At 49.0% G+C, this 23,652-nt stretch overlaps 4 protein-coding genes across 6 annotated transcripts; 1 reads left to right on the top strand and 3 right to left on the bottom strand.

Annotated features, from left to right (window-relative positions):
- Positions 1-1,975: 1,975 nt before the first annotated feature.
- On the bottom strand, positions 1,976-6,940 carry LOC117838404 (myosin-binding protein 3). Of its 3 annotated transcripts, none has more exons than XM_034718422.2 (4): positions 5,407-6,940; positions 4,366-4,893; positions 2,926-4,264; positions 1,976-2,645 (listed from the first exon to the last, which is right to left on the bottom strand). In XM_034718422.2, the coding sequence occupies exons 1-3, from the start codon at positions 6,401-6,403 to the stop codon at positions 2,928-2,930; spliced, it is 2,862 nt and encodes a 953-aa protein (XP_034574313.1). In that variant the 5' UTR covers positions 6,404-6,940; the 3' UTR covers positions 1,976-2,645; positions 2,926-2,927. The 3 variants fall into 3 exon arrangements, with proteins under 3 accessions (XP_034574313.1, XP_034574314.1, XP_034574312.1); XM_034718423.2 differs by having other exon boundaries at positions 2,926-4,267; positions 5,464-6,940; XM_034718421.2 differs by having other exon boundaries at positions 2,926-4,267; positions 5,407-6,939.
- Positions 6,941-15,696: 8,756 nt separating this feature from the next.
- LOC117840791 (uncharacterized) lies at positions 15,697-17,039 on the bottom strand. The gene has a single exon (XM_034721328.2). The coding sequence runs from the start codon at positions 17,014-17,016 to the stop codon at positions 15,913-15,915; it is 1,104 nt and encodes a 367-aa protein (XP_034577219.1). The 5' UTR covers positions 17,017-17,039; the 3' UTR covers positions 15,697-15,912.
- Positions 17,040-18,024: 985 nt separating this feature from the next.
- On the top strand, positions 18,025-22,296 carry LOC117838513 (uncharacterized). The gene is made up of 6 exons (XM_034718561.2): positions 18,025-18,616; positions 19,220-19,337; positions 19,472-19,833; positions 21,228-21,344; positions 21,431-21,529; positions 21,606-22,296. The coding sequence occupies exons 1-6, from the start codon at positions 18,138-18,140 to the stop codon at positions 21,883-21,885; spliced, it is 1,455 nt and encodes a 484-aa protein (XP_034574452.1). The 5' UTR covers positions 18,025-18,137; the 3' UTR covers positions 21,886-22,296.
- Positions 22,177-23,558, bottom strand: LOC117838515 (uncharacterized). The gene is made up of 3 exons (XM_034718563.2): positions 22,964-23,558; positions 22,705-22,874; positions 22,177-22,610 (listed from the first exon to the last, which is right to left on the bottom strand). The coding sequence occupies exons 1-3, from the start codon at positions 23,150-23,152 to the stop codon at positions 22,523-22,525; spliced, it is 447 nt and encodes a 148-aa protein (XP_034574454.1). The 5' UTR covers positions 23,153-23,558; the 3' UTR covers positions 22,177-22,522.
- Positions 23,559-23,652: the final 94 nt, after the last annotated feature.

Below are 23,652 nucleotides of genomic sequence, written 5' to 3'. Positions count from 1 at the left end.
TCTTCTTTCTCAAGGCAACAGACCTCTGGTGCTGTATCCATCTATCTTGCTTCCTTCCCTTGCTGCTTGCCTCTGATCCTAGTCCTTGCTACACTTGGTGCTAACACAATGGTGGGTGGACGGGTGGCGCGGCAGCCGCTGGCTGGGGTGGTGGAGGAGGCGGCGGGAGTTTGGGAGTCGCCGGGGAAGAATGGGAGAAGAGATTAATGGGTTGGAGGTGGGCTAGAAGATTTCTCCCCTATCTCTATCTCCCACAAGATATAGATAGGATCCCCGCAGCCAGCCACGGAAGAAAATGGAAAGCCTGCTTGTGCCGCAGCGACTCGCTGCACGAGTCGCCGCACGCCATGCTATGGAAGAAGGATCTCGCGTCACAAAGATAGGGCCGGTCGGCCGTTGAGCTTGGGAGGACGGGGGAGATGGTGGCAGGTAGTCTCTTAGCTCACGGGTCATATAGACATAGACTTTGACAAAGATGTCGCTCAAAGTTAAAGAATTCATCCATGTTTTTGTCTCAGCAGATGCCAAACATGACTAGGACTAGACTAGAGTAGCCAGTTTCTAGCATAACCGTGGTACTGTAGTCTGTACCAATAGCCAATCCATCAACGCCAAGAACAATCTTTCCTGGCAGAATAAAGAAACGATTGATGATCTCCTGAAACTAATGAAGTAAGCTTAACTACTAACTGCACGTGTTCCATACCTTCCCATAATCCCATCGCACACACCACGTGCCGTAGTACAACTCTCGCAGGATCGGAGACGGGAACAATCACGGGCACCCTGTCAGTCTGTCACATCCTAATAGTAACAGATGAACACCTCACCTCTGCCCGGATCCATGCTTAGAGGTAAAGCAAAGCTGCAAGCATCGCCCTCGCGCCTTCACTTCACTCCACTGGATGCGATGCATCTCGCAGTCGCAGGTCACACACAGCCTCGCTTATAAATTTCCATTTGGCACTAACACGATGGCCGGCTCGAGCACGACACGAAGAAGCACGGTCCGGCAACGGCTCGGCCCGTGAGCCATCTAGTGCGAGGCACGGCACGACGTTAGTGCCGGGCCTGGACCGCCTATTCAGCCCGCAGTGCCGACACGGGCACGACACGCTTAATGGGCCGGCACTATGCTGGCCCGATAAATATTAGTCGTTGGATCTCCTAACTAAACCAGAGTCGTTAGATTCGCATCGAGTCATATATAATTGTGGAAACCCTAGTTCCTCACTCTCTATTCTCTTCCCCGTCTCCCACGCGCGCGCAGGCGGCGGCGGCACGGCCCCCCGAGGCGCGCGCAGGCAACGACGGCAGTGGCGGCGGAGCGGCGACAGCGGCGACGGAGCGGGTGGCGCGACCTCAGGTCGGCGCGGGCACGTCGGGCTACCGTGCTCGACAGCACGGCACGGCTAACCGCCCATAGGACCGTGCCAGGGTCGAGATGTCGGCACGAAGGTACTACACGGCATGACCACCGTGCCGCATAGTGCCGTGTTGCGCCGTGCCGTCCGGTTGGCCATGTATAGCCTCGCTCGGCCCTTGGCCAAAGCTGTACGGCTACGGACAGAACCATCCCGCACTGTCCGGACCAGCCAAAGCTAGCTATAGGAAGATGAGGAAACCTAACAGAGCTTCGATTAAAGCCGGAAGCTGTTGCTGACAGCTGACAGCCTCGTAGCACCAGTACCGGAACAGAGAAGGTATTGCACAGGACCAACAAGGTCATGCAGCATTGGTGAGCAGCATCAGAACATGGTAGGGCAGGTCCACCCCACCCAACAGACTGTTCGGTGAGCTGCATCCATGCCCCTGGCCAGCGGCCAACTCGTCATCCATCTCATGATCCTTGACAGCTAAACCAATCATGCATCAGCGCATGACGCCGGTTGCTTTCAGGGTTTAATTAACCAAGTAGCACTTGCATCAAAAGGGCTACTAGTTTTGTATGTGCACAATAAAGGAGAAAAGAAACGAACGGAAAAGGCCGCCGGCACAGGCGCACAGCTATGCTCTCATCAAACAGCAATTATGCTCTGCACACACACCCAACACCTCGTCACCATTCCATAAGCCGAAAGCGCATTACATACAGCTAGAGGATTTACAGGAAAAGAATTTAGACGGAAAAAAAGAAACAAAAACTAGTGAAGCCCGCTGGGACTACCTCTTTTTATACTCACTCTATACCTGGCAGCAAAGCTGCCAGCGGCATGTTTTCGTGCTAATGAATGAATTCCAAAGCTTGCACAAGGCCATGATTGCCGCCACAACCCCACAAACACACCCCATGGCCCAGGGCGGCTCACCAACCAACCTCTTGCCCATAGGCAAAAGTTTGGAAGCCCCCCCTACCCTGGAAAACTTAAACCAACAAAAACAAAGAGAGAACGTGCAAAGTGGTCCACAAAAAACCCTGGACCTTGGAAGGCAGGATTGCTCCATGATCTGCCTTCCGGATGGCGTCGCTGAACCAACTGTGATGGTGTTTCCTGGAGGAGCTCCTTTCTCTCCGGGAATGAACCAAATTTCTCCAATGACAATACTAGTTAGTCGGCAATCCCTTTTTTTCTTACCGTGTTGTATGCTTTCCGTCTTCGAGCTATATTGGTCGGTCGGACATGAGCACAGGGCCTGCAGCTGATCTGGAACCAACAAGCAAGAATTAGGGTTCTGATAGAACCAAATCAGGGTAGAATGTGGTATAGTTAGGCACAAAAGTTTGGCACAAAATTTAGTAATGTGCTACGGACATTTGGGGTGCATAGCTACTTTAAGAAACTAGAATTTTGTTTATTCGTCGTGTATGTAATGGATTAACATTGAACTGATTTTCTTAGAATTTAAAGAACAATGATTGCGCCACCATCTTCATGTTGAAAATAAAAATTCAGCAGATCATCAATACTAAATGTAGCATGTTACCTTTAGTCCGTGTAAAGATGCAGATAGTGGGGTGAAAGCTCCCCAGAGTTCCTTGCACGTTGCTCAATCCTTCTCAGGTCTCGAAGATGCTGTAAGATCTCCTGAAGAAGATCAAACCCTTTGCCTCCCTTTTTCAAAGATCTCACACACTGTTTTATATATTCCCTATCTGCCTCAAGAGCATGCAGCCTTTCATGGACTTGATCAATCTCATGGGCGATTGCAAGTTTATCTTGCTCTCGAGCAAGGTCCAATGTGACTTCTGTTGAATGATCTGCCTCATCACCTTGCTTAGTTAGAACGATATTTCTAGCTCCCACAGTAGCGTCGTCAAACAGTGGCAGAAGCTTCTTTCCTCTACATGTTACACTTTTTCTTTTGTCATGAAGTTTAAAGCAGCTTTCATCATCAGAGAAACCATTTGAGGCACCGCTTAAATGGTGTTCTTCTGAGAAATGCTTGTCTGTCTTCATGTTATCGGATTCTTCATCATCAAGGTCAAAAAGTTTATCCTCTAGCACTTTAAGTTGTTCCAGAATGGAGAGTCTCTCTTCCTCAAAATCAGCTAGTGAGCCATCAAGGGTAACCAGATGCCTGGCAGTTTCTTGTAGAACAACATCTGTAGGAATACTCCCATTGCTTCCATTAAGACCATGGGCAGATTCATCGCCTTCATAGAAACTTTGCGAAAGGTCATCACTGTCCTCAGCACTTGATGAAGCTGACGATGACCCATTCTGGTCATCAGCCTTGTGCCTGGACATTTTTCTCACCTTTGCCTCATAGAGATGAACCTTGTGGCGATACAGCTCGAGTTCTCTTTCCAGATCTTGCTTCTCCTTCTCTCTCTTTACAACTAGTTCATTCAGCCTCTGCAGTGCTTCTTGATCATACTCTGACTGTTCCTCCATAAGCCGCTGGTACTGGATCGCCTCCATCTGCATTGCAGCTTTCTGTTCTTGCAAGCGGTTTATCATTGCCATGGTTTCATCAGCAGCTATAGCAGCAGCGTTCCTCTCATTTTCAAGTTCAGCATATAGGCTGTTCAATGACTTGCGTGCAGATGCCAAGGCAGATTTTAGTTGATCGACACTAACGAATTCAGTGCTTTCCAGATCAGTAGTCATAGTAGCAACACTTGAATCTACGGATTTAGCATCAGAAACAGCTGCTTTAGAATCCAACAATTCCTGTGAATCACATATACCTTCAATACGAGTTGGCGTCTCAGGGTCTCTCTCTTCTTCGGTAACAGTATGATTGGGAGAGAACTTGTCTAAGCTTGTCAAAGGTTCGTGTATGCTTGTTAGAGCAGCTTCAGTTGGATCCTCTTCAATATCTTCTGTTCAACATTTAAGAATCAATTTAAAAATTTACACAATCACAATGCACTAAACTGGTGGAAATAAACAAAGGATTCTTAAGATCTCAGCATCTTACCTTTCCATGCGTTTGTGTCATCATTAAAAGTGTCTGCTGGAAACTCCGGAACATCTGCTGCAGCTAAAGTGACTTTCTGCTTCATCTCAACCTGCTCATCATCAGTACAAGCATATGAAGTCATGCAAGCATGTTCCCCAGAATCAATTGGCATAGAGTCACACTCTTGTTCCAGCCCAGCCTGTGCAGCTCTCTCTCCTTCAAGTTCTTCACCAGAATGCTCCCTTGGCTGTATTGGTATTGAACCCAACTCCTGATTCACCTCAGCTTGGTGAACCTGCTTCTCCTCAGGCTGAGTTACAGCGACATACGCAGAAGCTACCATTGTCATCAAGTTCAATTTTTGCTTTAACTCAGCCTGTTGAAAATGCTCCACCTCGATACTTCTGTCTAACTTCTCAACAAATTCATGGTCACTGGTGTCACTTAGCATAGTATACACCTTTTTAACTTGATCATCCTCAGATATCTCATCCTCAACTGATATTTCCATATCCTTATCTTTCAATCCACTGTCCTCCTCAGGAGCTGCATTTAATATTTTGAAAACAAGGCGGATGGCTTAGTAACTTGAAACAGGGAAAAACATCAGCACGGAACAACTTCAAGGACAGTAAATGACATGGGTTGCCTTCTATTTTTGTTAAGAGGTCCATTTCATCCTTTTAAGTTTCTTAGGTTACTTCTTTTTTTCTCTTTGACTATAGGTTCACCAGATCAAATATGACAGCAAAAGTGCAGTTGATATAACAGTGCTATCTAAAATCTAGTATAATTAAATGAGTACAATAGCACAGCTCAATGAACACCCAAGCAGAACCACATTCCATTAAGTAGAGAAAACTACATTCTAATTCATTACTTAGATGACTAGCAAAACAAATATAAATGTGGTAATGAACACAAGCACGATTAATACATATGCAATGAAGCCATTGAAAAAGCTCACATTCATGCCCACAGCCACATCATTGTTAGACTGGAACGGCAAAAGATAATGACTTGCGGAAAAGATAATTTATCAGAGAGGGAATGACTTACACTGCTCAGCAAAGCCCTCAACAGTTTTGCCTGCATTTATCACATCATCAAACGTACCTTCCATACAAGCTGGCACAAGGGCTACGTCAGCAATCTGCTCATCAATCAGCCGATCAACCACACCATCCCCCTTGTCATCATCATTTGTCATCACAATTTTCTCCTCATTGGCATTAACCATGTTCTCCATGACCACGTTGTCCTGCCTTACATGATCAACCGCTTCCTTCTTCTCAACACCAGATTGGGATGACACTGCACCCATGTCCACAGCCAATGAGTCAATGGATTCAAGAGGCACCAGACGCTCGACATTGGCAACAATCTCAGGACCGTGAGCCAAGACACTGATTGAGTCATCCCCCAGCAATGGTTTCTCGTCAAAGAGCTCGATCACAGGGCCTTCCTCGGACACAAAGACAACGTCTCCATTTAGCCTCGCCGCCTCTTCCTCTTCCTTGTTGCCGCAATCTGTGCCACCCTTCGCCGGCGTGGGGAGCAAGAAGGGCGGCGAGTAGAAGCCGCTCTCGAGCGCGACGCCGCAGCAGGCGCAGGCGAGGTCCCGCTCGCCGAGCTCGCTCCGGCCCATCCACGAGAGCAGCGCCTTCCCGGGCGCCGCGGCCGCGGCGCAGTCCTCGCACATGTCCCCGGCGTCCGCGAGCCGGCGGTGCGCGCTGCAGTAGCCGAGGCACGACAGCTCGGCGGCGTGCGCGTCGCACAGCACGCGGCGCAGAGGCTCGGCGCCGCCGACGCCACGGTGCGCGTGGCGCTCGAAGAGGCTGTCGACGCCGAGGCGGGAGCAGAGCGCGCAGGGCGGCGCGAGGCCGAAGAAGGCGGCGAACCTGGAGATGAGGTACGAGAAGACGCCGTTGGCGAGGAGCAACGCGATGAGGATCCACTCCAGCAGCGCGTACGCGAGCACCCGCGCGACGCGGTTGCTCTTCTTGCACAGCGCCGCCGTGAGGTTGGCCCCCGCCATGGGCGCCTGCGACACCATCTTCCCGCAGCCCGGCCCCTTGGCAACCGGCGGAATGCGACCGAGAGGGACGCCAACCTCGCAGCCGGGCTTTGCCGTGGAATCCAAGGAAGCACAGAACAGTGCCTTCCGCCCCCGAATCCCTCCTCCAGCGACACAAATTGGATTGGAGCGGAGCCGGAGAACGCAATCCAAGCGCGATTATTTAGTGGCAAGTAACCACTACAAGAACTCCGCTTCCGGATCAAAAAAGAACAAAAAAAGAGGGAAAACAAACTCTGCACAAACTCCCTCCTCCCTCCCCGCTACTACTGCAGATTGCAACAAAGACGAGATTTTTTTTCACAAGCAAAATCAAAACGGGGACCGAGAACGGGATCGGAAATCCAAAAGGATGAAAGAACGAAATCTTTACAGGGAGAGGATGTGGGGCGGGGGGACTAGCGATAGTGACGGGATTACGAGCGCTATTAACAAGAACAGAGAGGACGAAGGGGAGGAGGGGAGGGAGAAGAGGGGGAAAGGGGCCCGTTTGGTGGAACGCGGATGGACTAATAGAGGGGAAGCGCGACTTGGAAGCCGAGAAATATCGCGAAACCGAAAAAGAAAAAGGCTGGAGTAATTCGCATTAGTGGGCCCTAATGACCGTGATTAAGCAGCCCTAAACGAAAAATGTGAACGTTGGGATGACGCCGTAGCACCGGATTCCGTTGGAGTAATCAGACCGGCGGCTCGGCAGAGCTTGTTGCCGTAGGCCTCGGTCGGAGTACGAGCAGGGCCACCGGCCACGGCTCTCGCTGACAAGGATGTAATTACGGTGCCCTTTTTTGAAAGGTTAGTGAGTTCTTCCGAGATTACGCAGCGGCAGCGGCAGCGGCGACGGCGACGGCTGCCTGCGTCAGCAAAATTCCGAACAGTACGTGCGCTAGTCGTTGTACGCACTACGCAGTGTGCAGTAGCAGGACCAGTTCGTTTCGTTCCTTCGGTTCCTGGCTTTCTGCGGTGGGGGTAGCGGTGGGTTTCGACTCCCCGGTCGTTTTCCGGGGGACCGGCCGGCCTGGCGTCAGGCGGACGGCGAGCCGGCGAGGCCTGGTCGGTCGCCGTCGCGTCGCGGGCTTGAGGACCGACGGCGATGGATCTGCTCTTTTCTTCTTTTTTCTTGTTGTTTTTCCGGATCCGCGACGCAACCACGCACGGGAGCGGGAGGGAAGAAAGGCATCGGAGAGGAAATCGGCACGGCAACGTGGACCCGCACTTGTTTATTTGGCGCCCCGGAGACGACCGGATCAGAGACATTCATACGGGAGCCGTTGGTTGGATGGATCGGAGGACTCCCTCCGGCTCCGGTGCCGCCGCCACCTCAGGATCTGGAACTGGAACTGGGAGCAACGTGGCGGCACTACTGGTGGATGGAGGCGCTCTGTGCGTTTGACCCAGCCAAACTCTCCAGCTTTGCTTGTTCGTAGCCCTGCGCGTCGGCGTTCTCAAACGGCAGGCGTTCAGGTTCAGCAAATAGGAGCGGCAACATCTTCAGCAACTGCGTATCGTGGGTCGGCCGATAGGAGATGTCTGAATGCATTGGATATGACGGATTTAGGTTCTCGATCACGATGACGATGGTTTTTTAAGGAGGTATTGGGATGCATGACTAATTTTTAGTTTGGGTCACATCGAATATTTATATACTAATTCTAAATGTGAACTAGTGGTTTATTGGCTATTTACAAGACGAATCTATTAAGCCTAATTAATCCATAATTAGCACATATTTATTGTAGCAACATATGGTCAAATCATAGACTGATTAGGTTTAATAGATTTATCTCACGAATTAGCTTTCATTTACACAATTAATTTTGTAATTAACCTATATTTAATACTCCTAATTATTATCTAAACATTCGACGTGGCATGTACTTAAACTTTAATTCCTATATTCGCCTAAGAGTAAGGCATTGGACACTTTTCTTAGTGCGCACGGTGAGCTTCACGAAACCTCTGCACGAGTCCATAAGAATATGAATATCGCCAGGTAGTACAGTAGCAGGTAAGGCATGTTAACTGTTAAGTAGATTGTTTAAGGAGGAGTGTTTCTGATGACGAGATGGATGTGCTGCGTGGTTGTTCATCGTCGCCCGATACTGTGAGCACGCGTGCATGTGTGCCATGTTGGACAAAAATAGTCTCTTTTATAGTACTCGCACTGTTTCGAAGAAACCAACGACATGGAAGAGACAACATAGTTTATGATTTGCCGGGATGCCGAAAGATTCTCCATTTGCCCAGGTAGCAAGAGGCAAGAGCAAAGACGATGCGCGGCAACCTGCAAGTTCCGTGTCCAGACAGTCAGACAGACACCGTGCTCGGAGTCGGAGGGACCGACGGAGGGACAGAGAGTCAGAGATGCTCTGAGCACATCAGCGCCCGGCTAAGCGCAGTCACTTGCCTGCAGGGTCGTTCCTGATCGTTGCCACTGGATCACGCATTGTTCCACGGTTGAAAACATCAAGCCAAGTCCAAACTCGAAAGTACAACGGCGATCAGGAGGAAATCGCGATCCATCTGATAATTAGGCACAGATTTCCGACAAAAAAACTCCGAAACCTAATGAAAACCACCGTTGGGTCAACAGGCCGTGCCGTGCACACGACGCGCGCTGCTATATCCTTGCTCAGTCGCCATCAGGCTCGACGTGTAGCGACGGATCATCCGGGATATCAATACGCAAAATAAACAAATCTCAACTGAAACACTAGCATCAACCTGACGATGACGATAACCATAGACGACGACGAATTCAATTCGAGTGGCCATTAGTTGGGCAGTTCGATCGGGCTCCAAAGGATCGATCGCGAGCATTTTTCCAATAATGCAGCGCGACAGCTCAGGCCCCCCCCTGACGTTTGAATGCGCTGGTCAGGGCGGCGTGTGCGGCCGAAAGGGCAACGGAAAAGTACACGCCGGAGGCAGCTGGAATCAAACGGCCTCGTGTTGGCACAAACAAAAACACAGCAGGAAGATGCGGTGGGGTATGGATTCGGGCGCTAGGTGCACGCATCCTATGTTCACAGCACTCGTAGTTCTTGCTGTTCTTGCTGTTGTGTTTAGTATCTGGCTTGCTGGTTCCTGTGTCAGTCTCTCTTCTTCTTCTTCTTCTTCTTTTAGCTTAATTCTTGCTGGTTTAGTATCTGGCGCGCCGAATGAGCTCAGCTTTTGCTTTCGGCTATCCAACCTAGGTGTGTGCAACACAAGTGTTTACTAGCTCAAGCTACAGATTTCCAACGTCAATGAACTTTCCAAAGCTCCTCTTTCCTTTGCTCGCACGTACCCCGGCCGGCTTTAAAAATAAAGATGGAAACATGATCGCGAAAGAATCTGCATTATCTTGCGGAGCTCTTTTGGTGTTTTATTAAGGGCAGAGCCGAGAGAAGATGTCGCGATACATGATTACAACGGTAGTGCATGCACGTGTTGGCCCAAACAAATTAAAGGACAGCTTATATGATGTTGAAAGAGAAGCCATGGAACCCAGCAAATCATCATGCCAAGTACGGGTTAGTTTTAACCAAAAGCCCAGAATTTTCAAGTGCTACGACCAGCCACCAGTAACGAGCGACTGAGTTTGTGGCGTTTATTTCTGATTAGACATAGAATTCAGGACAGTAGAATCATGTTTCTTGGACATAATTCAGACCGGACGGACATCGATGGCTTTGCAAAACGCTCGAGGTATATATGATGTGCGTACTGTACGTGTCATATGAACGAACGCTCTTTTATTATTGTCATCTTCAGCTCTACGGTGACACGCTCAACCGATGCTCCCTTCTCTGCGGCTGGTAACAGCAGAACCCACTCATGTAGGACCGCCTTGAGGTGATGGAGATCATCCATACACGACAGGAAACCTCACGGCTCACGCTGACTTGCGTATAATACATGAGCTGTTTTGGAGTGGTACCGTATAATACATGCGCCAACACTGTATGACAAATAGATTGTGTATAATGGATGGATTGTATTGCATTGAACTTCTTGACCGGTATATATTGAGTACAAGATTTGGAGGGCAAGACTCCTCCGGATACATAAGGTAGTCTACAATAGTTATATCTACAACTACCAAACATATTCTAACATCCCCCGCAGTCGGGAGCACCGCAGACGGTGAGATGGAAGAAGAAGCTAAAAATAGAAGCCAACAAATTGACATCCTGCCACAATTATAATATCGATGCGGTGCAGATGCTACGAGTGAAGAGAAAACTAGCACGTAACTCATGCTTACGATATACTTTATACCGATGTTGAGGTAGCTGGGGATGAGGACGAATAGCTATGGTTGAGGATGTCGTGCGTAGGATAGCCGTGGTCAAGACGTAGCTGTCGAGGTTGCTGAAGACGATGGAGCCGCACGTGAAGCTGCGGGCGCACGAGGAGGCACCACGAGGGTGGTCCGGAGACGAGGATGGTGACGTGTCGATCCAATTGTAGAAGTAGAAGGTCGATGCTGAAGTCGATACAATCAAATCGCCGCAGACGAGGCCAACACGTCGAGGATAAAAGGAACGCACCAGTATCGCCAAACAAATGGAAAACAACAGTACAACAAATTTCTTCCTCCAAACTCAGCTAGGCTGGAAACCAGACTCCAGAAAGTCTTAACTTCAATAAATTCCAGGGAGCATGATGAATGTGGTCAAGAAAAACTACATCATAGTTTGCTTTGAAAAAACTAAACCATTTGCATGGAAAGCCAAGGATAAATTGGGTAAGGTGATCAGAGATTGTGTGGTTGCTGGGCACATTTGCGGACCCGCTGCTTCTTTCTGGTGACATTCAGACTGTAGCCTACAGGTGTGGTCTGCAACCGCAGTCATTGTTTTACAGAAGTTTGATCTTGCCGGTTGTTTAGAAGAAACGGGAAGAGGGGGGAATTGAATAATAAAAAAACAAACCAATCAAAGATAACAACATGTAGAAGCACACTTGATTAATCAATGCGCAGGTTTACAAAGGAATTAAGGAGTAACATACTAAAAAATGGAAAGCTCCTTGCTCCAAAGGAAAGCTCAGTGCACGCTTCATCAGCTCTTATGATTCCTCAACCCAACTGGACGGAGAAGAAGCGGCAGGGAAGGAGAAACGAGAGGTGATCCTCCATGCGGAAAGAGGAGCGAGCGCGTGGCTCGCCAACGCCGCGGCGCGGTGGCGCTCCAACCTCCTCAGCTTGACCGCCACCTCGTCCTCCATACGCTGCCGCTGCTGCAGGAAGGCAAGGCAACAAGACATGACCGTCACTGTTAGAACATGCAAATACTCCGTACAAGCAAACTAAACATTGGATTAAATCGCACCAGAAGTTCAATCAGCTCTGCAATTCGGAGAAGAATGCAGGGCGCAGCAGTGACTAATCTACAAACCAGAGGAGGGAGAGAAGACGAGGCCGAGAGAGAGGACAGAGGAGGTGCCTTGAGCCCTTGACGAAGCACTCCAGCTCGGCGCACGGCACAGCGATGCCGAGGATGGAAACGTTGGAGCAGGCACGAACGGGACCTTCAGCTCATGAGCAGCCAACGGGGGTAGCGTAGCCAAGGAAACCTTCAACGCCGTCGCTGCTTTGCTTGCGCCATCCGCGTCACTGGGCGCCGCGCGGCGCGCGCTCTGACACACCCGCGACCGCTTGCAGCATCTCCAGGAGCTAGGGCCGTGAGCGGCGGCGGCGCGCGACGGGATCCATAGGCAGGGACGCGGATCCTCCGGAGGTTCGCGCGGCACACGCGCAACGTCGCAAGCGGAGTTCACCGGCGGCAACGCGACGTCGCCGGCCGCCATGACGCCGGCGCCAAATTTTGCATGAAGCCCCCTGGTTTGGATCGCGATTAATAATCGCGATCCGATTATTTGCATATTGACCCCCGTAATGTACAAATGCCCCCCTTATTTGGATCGCGATCCGATTATTTGCATATTCCCCCTGTTTTTTACAAATAGCCTCCTAATTTGGATCGCGATACGAATATTTGCAAAAGGGCTCCTGACCCTGTTTTGGATCGGCTCGGCTGCCGACGGCCGCTGCCGCCGTCCTTCCAGCATCCTTTCCTGCCGGTAGCGCAAAGCTCCATGCCACCCGCTACCCTCTCATGCACGAGAACCGGCTCTCCGGTCCCCCTAACCCCTGCAGTTTGCAAGAATCAGAGATGAGGCGCGCCCGATTCGGCAAGAAATCCGACCACGCGAGGTCTCAAGCTCCACGCGCTGGCCGGGAATGGAAGCTCGGTTCGTAGTGAGCCACACGAGCACCCCCTCCGTCTCCTCCCGGAGCACGGTGTTCCTGCCGCAACCACGATGGTGGCTGCTCGCTCCATCCTGAGAGACCGCGGCTTCGTCGAACGCTACTGCTCTGCAAACATAGCGCTGTCCTTGTCCTTCTCATCTCATGTTGTGGGTGGGTGTGGGCCTTGTCCTTCTCATCTCATGTTGTGGGTGGGTGTGGGCCATCGTCGGCCCGGCGGAATTCGGCTCGGCTCGGCTTCTCCTCCTCCTGGATCTGCCGCCCGGTGGTACCTCGCCGCCGGTGGCACTGGTACGGTGGTACCTCGCCGCCGGTGGCAACTGGCAAGCATGGTGCGGGCGGAGAAGAAGCGCGCCTACAGCACGGCCACCGCGGCGGTGGAGAGGCCGTCCGGGTCGTCCGATGAATCCTTGCATAGTGCAGGAACATGTCACTAGAGGCAGTTTTTCAGCATCTGGGGTGTTCAGGATGTTGTTAGTCATCGCTTAAGTTTGCATTAAGCTCAGAACTAGTTAGGATATGAAAACTTTCAAATGTGAGATCATCACTCATGAGTTTGTTTATAGTGCTGCGACATCATGGACGAATCAAAGATGATTCATTCATATACAAGTTCTCTGTATAACAGTTTGACGCTAGCTGACGGCTGGCAAATTCGATTTGAAATCGGCAAGATACTGTGAGATATTGAAGCCATGTTCATCGAATTACTGAAATGTCACTCGAAAGATGAGATTGGGCCCATCGCCCTGTTGCAAGGTGCCTGTGCCTACCCTACGTTTTCAAAGGCAGATTATCTTAGGTGAGCACACATGAAGCAGCATATATCTAGAAATTTTTGCAATCTCAGCCAGTAGATATATTTCCTCATCATCGATGGATATAGTCACACACATGAAATTCGAGTCCAAACTTGCAAATTGTTTACGCAACTACCCATCAGAAACAACTACAGAGAAGGATGTCATTTTGGTTACAACTTGCAAACGGCGAAACCAGGATTGAGTGTTTGGAGCCCAGCTCACAGCGGACCATCTGACTGGATTGCCCAAATTCCTTGAGGTGAACAGTTCTTCGACGTAGCGGATTACTGGAACTCCAGTTTGGCTGTTGCGTTGTGTGTATGGGCTGGCTACAATATCATATTCAACAGAGAATATGCTTTCAATTAGGGGAACATGTGCAGTATATATTCAAGGTTATTATTCTGACAGCAAAGAACAAAATTAGAGTCTTCACCCCAACAATTCTGATATATCATGCTGCGATCTGCAAATGAGGACCATATTGCCACAAATCATGAGACCCAATGATGAAATTAGATTTAAAATTTCACACCTGCAACTTAAGAGTCTATATAAGGGGGTGACTCTCCAATCCTCATCAGGTAACTTAAAACAAATTACCTTTCAGTTACCACTCTCCCAACTGACGGATGCAGAAAAAAAGTGCCCCACAGCAACAAGCACTGATCATAAGGCAAAACACATCAACTGCAGGACAAATTGAATTATCAGAAAGGTTTCAGGCAACTGCTGGTTGAGGATTTCTGTTAATCTAACTAAATCATACAGCAGTTCAAACTTCAAAACCAGATGCTTGAAAACAGTACATGTTACAGGCAATTTGCAATGATAAGTTGAACGAATTCAGGCGTTGGATAGAAATTGGACTGGGGTTCTGGCACATCACCTCTCTCTCATATTTAAAGGTGGTAGCCTGGTAGGTATGTGGATCGTTGATGTTCCACCCTGAAGCATGGAGACAAGAAGTTGGGTCAAATAGGACTTTGTTGACGCCACCGTCTTGCTGCCAAGAGGCAAGAGCTGTGGTTGCACCACACTGTTCCAACTTTAAGGTAGAAAGTTGGGCCAAACAGAACTTCATTGAAGCCACCTTCTTGCTGCCAAATGCCGCGGTGGCACAACAAACCTTAGGTCAGATCCAGTGGAGTTGTCCTTGGAGTATGTTGTGGATGACAAACATTATGGACTATGGAGGTTTAGTGTGTCCTTAATAAGATACGTGCACGGTACATTCTCAAAAAGAAATCTAATATTCTGATTCTTTAATGTACACCAGGACAAGTGCCTCGCCTCATCACCGGTGTGGAACTGCAAGTAACACAACCAGCATCACATCACCAAACAACAAGATATATTGTAGCAATTAAATATAAAAAATTGCCACCATGTACTGTTGGCAAGACAATGCTTTACTGACAAAAGACATTTCTGCAAATAAGTTATTTATGATGATGGTAATAAAATAGTAAGCTCAGAACACAAAAGAAGATATCAATATCTGAGGAGCAATCACTATTGAAGTATGGCCTGCCAACTTCTATGTTCCATGTACAGATGTACTTCAAATTGGATCACAGTATGCCATCCAGCAAATGCACTAACATTGATTTGGACTACGCTATGCTGTTGTTATTGCTACTGCTCTCTTTCACTAGCACACGAAAGCAGAAGAAAAAGAACACAATATACCAAAAAATATTGTAGCAACATGTTGTATTAAAATCCAAGAACTGAAAAGACACGGTAAACATAGACATTAACCACAGCATTATTTCATAGTATCAGTGCTGAAGTCTAAAGCAAGACCATATAACAAGTGTGAACTGAATGAAAATACATAACTTTAATAACCACTCTTGCTCTATTTTCATGCGCTCACATGTTTTGTACTGAGGAAGGGTATGTATTTCTAGTAACAGCAGCATATTTTGACAAGGTGCAGCATTCCTTGTACTTAGTCTTGTACCATAACAATATTCCTCCACAATACATACTCCGCGTAGCAGGCTGAATGCAGATGTTAAAATTAAGTCACAACAGAAGGATTGAGATGGTTGGAAAAATCATTCAGAGCAAAAGTTGTTGACAAGGAAACATAATATTATTCTTTCACTGCTTACGAATTACAAGAGCTTCTAATTGGAAGAAGGGAATGCAAAAGCCTGAAGCTACATGAACAGAACCATAATTTATATCAACAGCAGGAAGCCAGATGAAGAACAATGCTAAAATCATAGATTATTATGCTGCTCAAATTATTAAACTCAACAATAATATCCATAGCGGTGTACATAGCCAAATATAGTAGACTTTCTAAAGGCACGGGTCAAGCTGAGGAAAACATTACAAAGCATAGCACAATAACCTAGCTTCTATACAAATGGGGCAAAGGGTGGAATCACATCACCAAAACCACCAAAATCTCTGCTTTAGTGCCCAGCCGCTGCAGCATCCTCAACGAGCAACCTCAGCCTCTGGCTTAAGACATCAAGCTCATCCATCCTCTGCACTCTCCACCGCTTTGCAAGCTCGCTTTCCTCAGCACTCCCATCCGCGTTGCCACCATTGATAATCCCGTTAGACTTTGCCTCCCTCAGGCACGCCTCAAACACATCCAGCACAGCATTTGCCATGCGATGCTCGTTGCTACATGGCACCACCATTTTTTGGTCTCCGTTCATCTCATTGCCAATTCCATTTGGGAGAGCAGCCGCGGCCTCAGGCTGCTGCACAATAACACCAAATCTGCTGTCGGCTACAAGAGCAGCACCTTCGTGGTCTCCCAGGTGCCCGCTTTCCTGCTCAAGGTAGAACATATCCTCGCCATTGGAAACTTCCGGAAACAAGCCCGGGGCAGAGGAACTAATCCCATTGTAGTCATGGGAGTTGCAATCCCCGGACGCATCCGGGGGCGGGAGCGGCGTGCCCCGCGGGTTGGCGCGGCGGCGCTTGTTCCCGGACGACCCCGCGCCGGACGCGAAGGGCGAGGTGGCGGCGTTGGCGGGGTCCCACAGCCTGGAGCAGAGGTGGAGCACGTCGCGGTCGTGCGGCGCGAGGCGGGCCGGGTCGAGCCCCCCGGCGACGCGGGCGGAGACGCTGCGGTACTTGTTCTTGAGGCGGCGGAGCTTCTCGGAGAGCTGGGCGCGGGTGTAGGGCTGGGGCATGGACTCGGAGAAGCGGTCGTAGAAGACGTTGAGGTCGCGCGGGAAGACGAGGCCCTGCGCGCCGCAGCCGAGGAGGCCCTGCAGGAAGCGGAGCTCGTCGGACTCGGACCAGATGCGCTGGAACTTGAAGGGCGGCTGCTGCTGGTCGGATCCGCCGCCGCCGCCGGCCGTGGGGGCGCGGAGCGGGTCGGAGGAGGCTGGGGAGGAGGAGGAGGGGGGCGAGGAGGACGGCCGCGGGGAGCGGCGCTTGATGGGGAGCTTGCGCGCCCCGGCGGAGGCCGCGGGCGGGGTCAGGTCGGCTGGTGCGGTCGGGTTAGGGTTGGGCGGGACGGGGGCAGGGACCGGGAGGGCCTGTTGGCCCGAGGCCATGGCGCGCACGGATCGAGCGCGGGCGGGCGAGGCGAGGTGCGACGAGAACGAGACGGGACGGGGGGGGGCGGAAGTGGCGTGGTGGATTGGGTCGCGCACGGCGCGGCGCGGCCGGACGCGGACGGACGGGGCGGGGGAGGTGGTGGGATGGAGACGGCTGGGACGGGACGGGGGAGAGGGGGCCGATTGGGTTAGGTTGGGGGCGGCCGGGCGGATTGGTTGGCTCGGCCGGAATCCGTGGCTTCTGTCGCCTCTGGCCGCGTCTGGCCGGTGGGCGCCGCCGTGCGTTGGTGTTCGCGTGGGGTTGCGGCTGGCTCACTGACGTGCGGGCCCCAGGGTGTTGCTGGGGGCGCTTTGCGCGTTGGGTTCGGTCTTCGGCGAGAGACGTGGCTCCTCCGCGTGCACAACGGGTCAGGCAACTCCTTGGTGGGCTTAAATAGCACGCCGGTTTCATGCGATTTTTCTCACATCATTATGAAATTTGAAAAGGCGTATAAAATTGTCTGCTCCAGTGCTTATAAAAAAAAACCTGTGGCAATTTTATGCATCCATATATTTCCTTAGTTAGTTTTCTTTTGTGAAACACAATTGCGTGCTCATGTACATGCACGCATAACTACTAATAACTAAAAGTTCGTGAAACGAACACTTTTTCAGGAGTTTTTATTTTAAATTTAAGATCATCTAAAAATAAAAATGAAGGCATATATGTTTCTACAAAATGACAAGTCAAACACAGTTGCATCTAAGAAATGCAAAGCTCACGCAAAGCAATAGCATAGTGTCAAAATAATAAAGAACTCATCGCATTACATGTAATTTTTTCTCTATTTGGAGATCCTGCTATTGCTAATACTACAGTAATATGGATCTAAAGTTCTGCGGGTCAACAGAAAAAACTTCTCCAACTTCCAACCACTTCTTACAAATTTAGTAAATCAATCTTATAACAAGTTTTATTTTTCACACTAAGAAGAGGCCGAAAAAGGGTCCTTAACGACTAAACCCTTAAACCCTAATCCACCATCGATCCCCCTCTCCCCTCCGCGCCCCCAGCGGCCCAGCCAGCCAGCCAGCCTCCATGCCCGCCTGATCTCCTCGGCCGCCGCTACCCGTCCGCCATGGCCGCCTCCTCCTCCAAGCTCCTAAACCTCACCCTAAGCTCCACCTTCCTCCGCTCCTGCCGCCTCGCTTCTACCTCCATCTTCCCCACCGCTTCCCGCCACCACCCGGGGCCGCTCCTCTCCCTCCGCTTCTGCTCCGCCGCCCCCGCGGCCGTCGATGTCGCCGCTGACCCCGCCGTGGCGGCTGTATCCAGCGGCCACCCATGGCCGGAGTGGGGCGAGTTCCTCGACAAGCTGCGGGCGAAGGGGTACTTCGAGCAAGTTCTTCCCGCATCCGGCGTGAGCGCTGGCGAGGGCGCCGCCGGAGATGGGGAGGCGGCTGCGTCTGATAACGCGGCAGCGGCTGCTGCTGATAACGGGGTGGTGATTGCGGCTGATAGCGCGGTGGCCTCGAAAGACACTTACCCTTTCAGGGACCTGAACAGGGTGAAGAACGCGTGCCTGAAATTCGCGCGCGATCGCTATGATCTCCTAAGGTGGAGGAAACCTCGCGATTCTTTTGTGCTTTGCATCTATGCAGGAATTAATTTTCTTTCTTTCGCGCACTTTCGCGCACTCTGCATAGTAGGTTTCCACGTTATTTAGGATCCAATGATCCATATATCTTTGAATTCGATATATTGGAGGCTATGCAAATGGTTGTACTGGTGAGTTGGTGGGAATGCAGCAGTAATTGCTTATTTGGGCTTTGGTGTCGTCCTGAATTAGGATTCAAACAGCAATAGCCAATAAGTCTTCACTTGCATGCCATCCATTGTTAGACTTTCTGCATTTTAGTTAGTCGGCTGAAGAGTTTCTACTACATCTCTGCTCTATATGTGAGCATGTTTGGTAAATCACTTGCTGATTATGATAGTCTTGAATTATGAACCCCCTTCTTACCTGCCAATTTTTTATTAGCAGAATTAAATGGTACGGGCAGAAACCATGATGCTAGTTAAAATATCAACATTTGGGTCATGGTTGTTATCAGTGATTCGGTTATTAACCGAGTCTTCAGTCTGTTCACATCTATGACCATGCCACAAGCATTCTATATTTTCTGGCTAAACTGGATTTTCATTTGAACGACGTTGCAGTTCCCTTCCCAAGCAGGATATGCAAGCTATTGTCAAGTGCGGCTGTCCTAATACCAATAGAAAGCCTGTCAATTCTGCAAAAAGGCTGAGAGAGTTTCTGAATGTTGAAGAAAAAGATGTAAGCTTAGCTGTCCTTTCTAATCATTGTCTCCTCATGTGATGATTTATTGTTGTTTTCCCATCATATTTCCCACTTCAGTTTTCAATTTGACTACACAATAACACTATCATTGTTTTGTGCCCTAATACCAGGCATGCAAAGATTGCAAATTACAAAAATCTTGTGATAGAGCTTATCTCACTCCAAAGGCAGAGAATGAAGTTAGGACCACTGATGTTATGCGCATACTTCTAGATTATGCAATAGATACAAAGAGCCTTTCAGGAGAGAACTCAGTTAATGAAAGCGTGCAAGAATCTGCAAGAAAGCTTCTCTCCGAGCTTATTATTCTTAGTGACACAACAATTGATCCATCTCATCCTAAACCGGTATTTCAAACCTCTAGTAAGCAGCAGTCATCCGACAAGAGCAAAGCCATGGCTCGGGGCTCAGTTGAGAGGGGGAGAGAAACAACTCCAACTGAAATGAAGATGGGTGATTGGCTGTGCACGAAGTAAGTTCTTTATGCTACGCAAATTGAATCTTTAATGACATGTTCATGTGAGGGCAGGGATCAAGGGTTAGTTTTTTTAGTTCTATGTTGTCTGTTATTTCTGTCAACCTGTAGAAGGTATAAGCTAGCGACCATTGTTAGCATGAGTTATGAGTTATTCCTGGATGAAGTATACTCTATTGAGCTGCGATTATGCTATACTCCCTCCGTCCCAAAAAACAAGTCATCCTAGGAGTTTTAGGACAGATTAACAAGGAGGTAAAATGACCTTGATTGCCCCTATTTATTAGCCATATATGGTGCTAATTGACTGTTGCATGCCCACATGCACATGCACACATGCTAAATTGGGTATAATGACTTGGCTTTTGGGACAAATTTTGAATCGCAGAATGACTTGTTTTGGGGATGGAGGGAGTATATGCATGCAACAGTTAGAAGAGCATGGCATTTTACTTCACAACATTCTACAGAAGGCCATGTTCATAGCCATCATTTCTTCTGTTGGTTATTGATTGCTAATTTCTATTGGAACACCATCAACATGCATTAAACGTAGTAGTTCCATCTTCCATGGAAGTGGTTGCTATGCTTATTCATGACTTGCCATGCTTTAGACTATTGGTATCCATAACTCTGTAAGGCATTTCTTTCTAATGGCCATGGTCAATGCATTATTCTCTTCCGTGCATAAGTTCTTCTGTTCATTTTGTGACACCCTGTTTCTTTAGCATTCTTATTGAACTTGCTGTTAGTTCCTTTATGTTCCAATATGCATGCTATGTGTGAAATTAAAATGTACGCTTACATATTGATTTTAGTAATTTCTGTGTCATCTCATAGAATTTTAGTAATTTCAATCCTGAAGCATTCCGGTGTAGCATTCTGAGATATTCTACCGAACTTTCTACATAAATTCCAGTTTCTTAAGCATCCTTATTGAACTTTCTGTTGGGTCCTGTATGTTCCAACATACATATATCTGTGTTTGACTTCGTGAAATTAAAATGTACACTGACATTGATTTTAGTAATTTCTGTGTCATATCATATAATTTTTGTAATTTCAATCCTGAAGCATTTCTGTTGGTTCCTCTATGTTCCAATATGCATACTTATGGTATTTGTTTTATTTGATGGCTGAGGGAGTACACCCCTTGGCTTGCAGGGTGCAATTTTTTTATTGGAATGCTAAATAATCATGATATGCTAATTGCTAACCTAAGTTACTTTGCAATATGCAAATTTGTGGGCTCTTGTAATTTTCACTTCATTGTTTTGTTCTTTCATTCTTTCATCTGCATGTGGAAGTGGTTGGTAGCTTTTTATTTTTTGCCTGTTGATAACAGAACATTTGCTAAATGTATTATGTTCTAAAAACTCTTATTTTGGCAGTTGCAACTTCTTAAATTTTGCTCGGAATCGGCGCTGCCTGGAATGCAAGGCAGATGGACCGAAGAAGGTAGAAGCAGCCACAGCTGAAATGAAAAAGGGTGACTGGATCTGTACACAGTAATCCTCTAACCTTGCACTATAGCTTTTTATTCTTTTGCTACTCTAGCACTGTTTGAATTGCCTTGCTCTGTGTGCTTTTCTAGGTGTCACTTTATGAACTTCTCTCGCAATAAGATATGCTTTAAATGTGAAGAACCTCGTCCGAAGAGGCAGCTCAATCCTGGAGAGTGGGAGTGCCCCTCGTACGTGCTAACCTAATCCTGTTTGTGACTGTTCTAAACTCTTGACATGCTAATGAGCCATTGTCTCCCTTTGCAGATGCGACTTTCTTAACTTTGGACGCAACAGGGTCTGCAAGAAGTGCAACCTGGACCGCCCTGAGGATGATACCCAGAATAGCCAGTTGGGACTGAGGAACACTAGAGGTGCCGGCAAGAGTAGAAGTTTTGACTATAGTGATCAGGACAGTGACAATGATGGCGATGCCTCACGCTACAAAGGTTTCCGCAAGCACGCAGCAAGCAGAAATAGAGGCTTTGGTGATCTGGAGGATGGTCTCACTGCCAAGACTAGAAACTTCCAAGGAAGACGAGGATGATGACGTCTAGTCGTGCGCCAGCATGTTGTGAGCAGGTCAACACCGGCTCGGAGGAGGTTCACAGCTGCCTGAAACCAGTGAGAACACCCGGCAGCTCGGATCTTTGATGTCTGTGCTTTGTAACATATTTCACGGGATGCACTAGTTGGTAGAGGACTCGTGAAATAATAGGGTGCCAGGAACCTAGGAAAAAAATTGACAGCATCGTTCGCTCTGCTGAGGTGCAGACGAGGGACGCAAACATGTTCTATTTGTACCGTTATTATTATACGGATTATTAGGGAAACAACATCGGTGCAACTGGCTGTTGACTAGGATTTCTTTGTCGCCATTTCTGTATGACGAGGTATACAATGATCATTGTTTTGGGGGCTTTACAACGTTGAAATTTCCGCGGATTTACAGCTAGAATCACGTATTCTTGTGTGGCAGAACGGATGAAGACAGGTTTCACTTTCTTTTAACACTGATGTTGTACAAACAGAGTACTCCGTAACTAGCAGCAGGAACTTCAGTCCAAAAGAAGGAAAAAAAACTTGCAGCAGGAACTGTATAATCCCATGCTTCAAGCTTTCTTCATCCAGACAGCACTACAGGGTTCCAAGCACGAGTCACTTGGAGATTGAGAGTTCAGACTTCAGAGCGTCTCCCTGACGACCAGGCTGATGCCGAACGACGCCGTGCAGAGGATCAGCCCAGCCCCCGCCACCATGCTCAACCGCACCCTGCAGCATACACCGAATGCGTGTGGCGCCGCGTTACGGCTTCACGAAACAATCCAACCGATGTTAAATCTCACGACGCAACGTAATTACGTACCCGCTCATGCGGTTCCGCGGGGCACCCGCGGCGTACCCCTTGAAGTAGAAGAACCTGGCGACCGTGTAGAGGGCGCCCAGCCCGGCGCCGGCGGCCGGGTGGCGCAGGCCGCCCAGCAGCAGCATGGCGAAGAAGAGCGGCATCACCTCCAGCGAGTTCTGGTGCCCTCTCTGCTCTCGATCGCAGAGCGCGCAAGCTAAGGATTAGCAGCTTGAGACGACGCGATGGGGATCGGATATGCCGGCGGAGTCGCGCGTACCTGCACGCAGTTGAAGAGCTTGGCGTCCCTGTTCTCCGACTCGACGGCGTACAGGGTGGGGTAGGACACCTTGTACTTCCTGCGGGCCTTGCCGACCTGGAGGCTCATCCACAGGTTGAGGAAGGCGTAGGCCACGAGGACCAGCACCACGTAGCCGTACTCCTTGGGCAGCTCGATCGACACCGCCATGGCTAGCTGCTTCCTCCGCGTCCGTTCGACGGGTAAGAGGCCGTGAGGAATTGATAAGCTGAGAGGGAGGGGAATTGAACGTCCAGCTCGAGTAAAATTTATCTTGAAGAAGAAATTGCTGGGAGAGATGCAAGATTTGGTGAGGTCAACGAGAGAAATTCATTGACTTCGTACAATGACATGGATGATGCCTGTCCACTGACCCTAGAGTATTAAGAATCCAACAGGATTTTTTAAAATTGACGTCCAAGTCGCTTGTTTGGAAGCCGTTGGTAATGTTCTTGTGGTAGGAGTATTGGAATTGATCACGGGCGCAAGCATTCAAGGACAAGCACAAGGTTGATCTCAGGGCTGGAGTTAAATAGGGAGTACTACAGGTAATGTAGAAGTGTTACCAGCCAGTGCTCCTATATAATCGACAAACCCAGATATTGCAGAGCTATCAGCCGATTTTACATCGCATAAAAAATTACATAAAAAAGGTGAGACACAAGCCATCG

The sequence above is a fragment of the Setaria viridis genome, chromosome 9, assembly GCF_005286985.2.
Source record: "Setaria viridis chromosome 9, Setaria_viridis_v4.0, whole genome shotgun sequence".
NCBI classification, from domain to species: Eukaryota; Viridiplantae; Streptophyta; class Magnoliopsida; order Poales; family Poaceae; genus Setaria; species Setaria viridis.
Note: the sequence above shows the minus strand (reverse complement) of the source record. Positions and strands in the feature narration are given on the sequence as shown.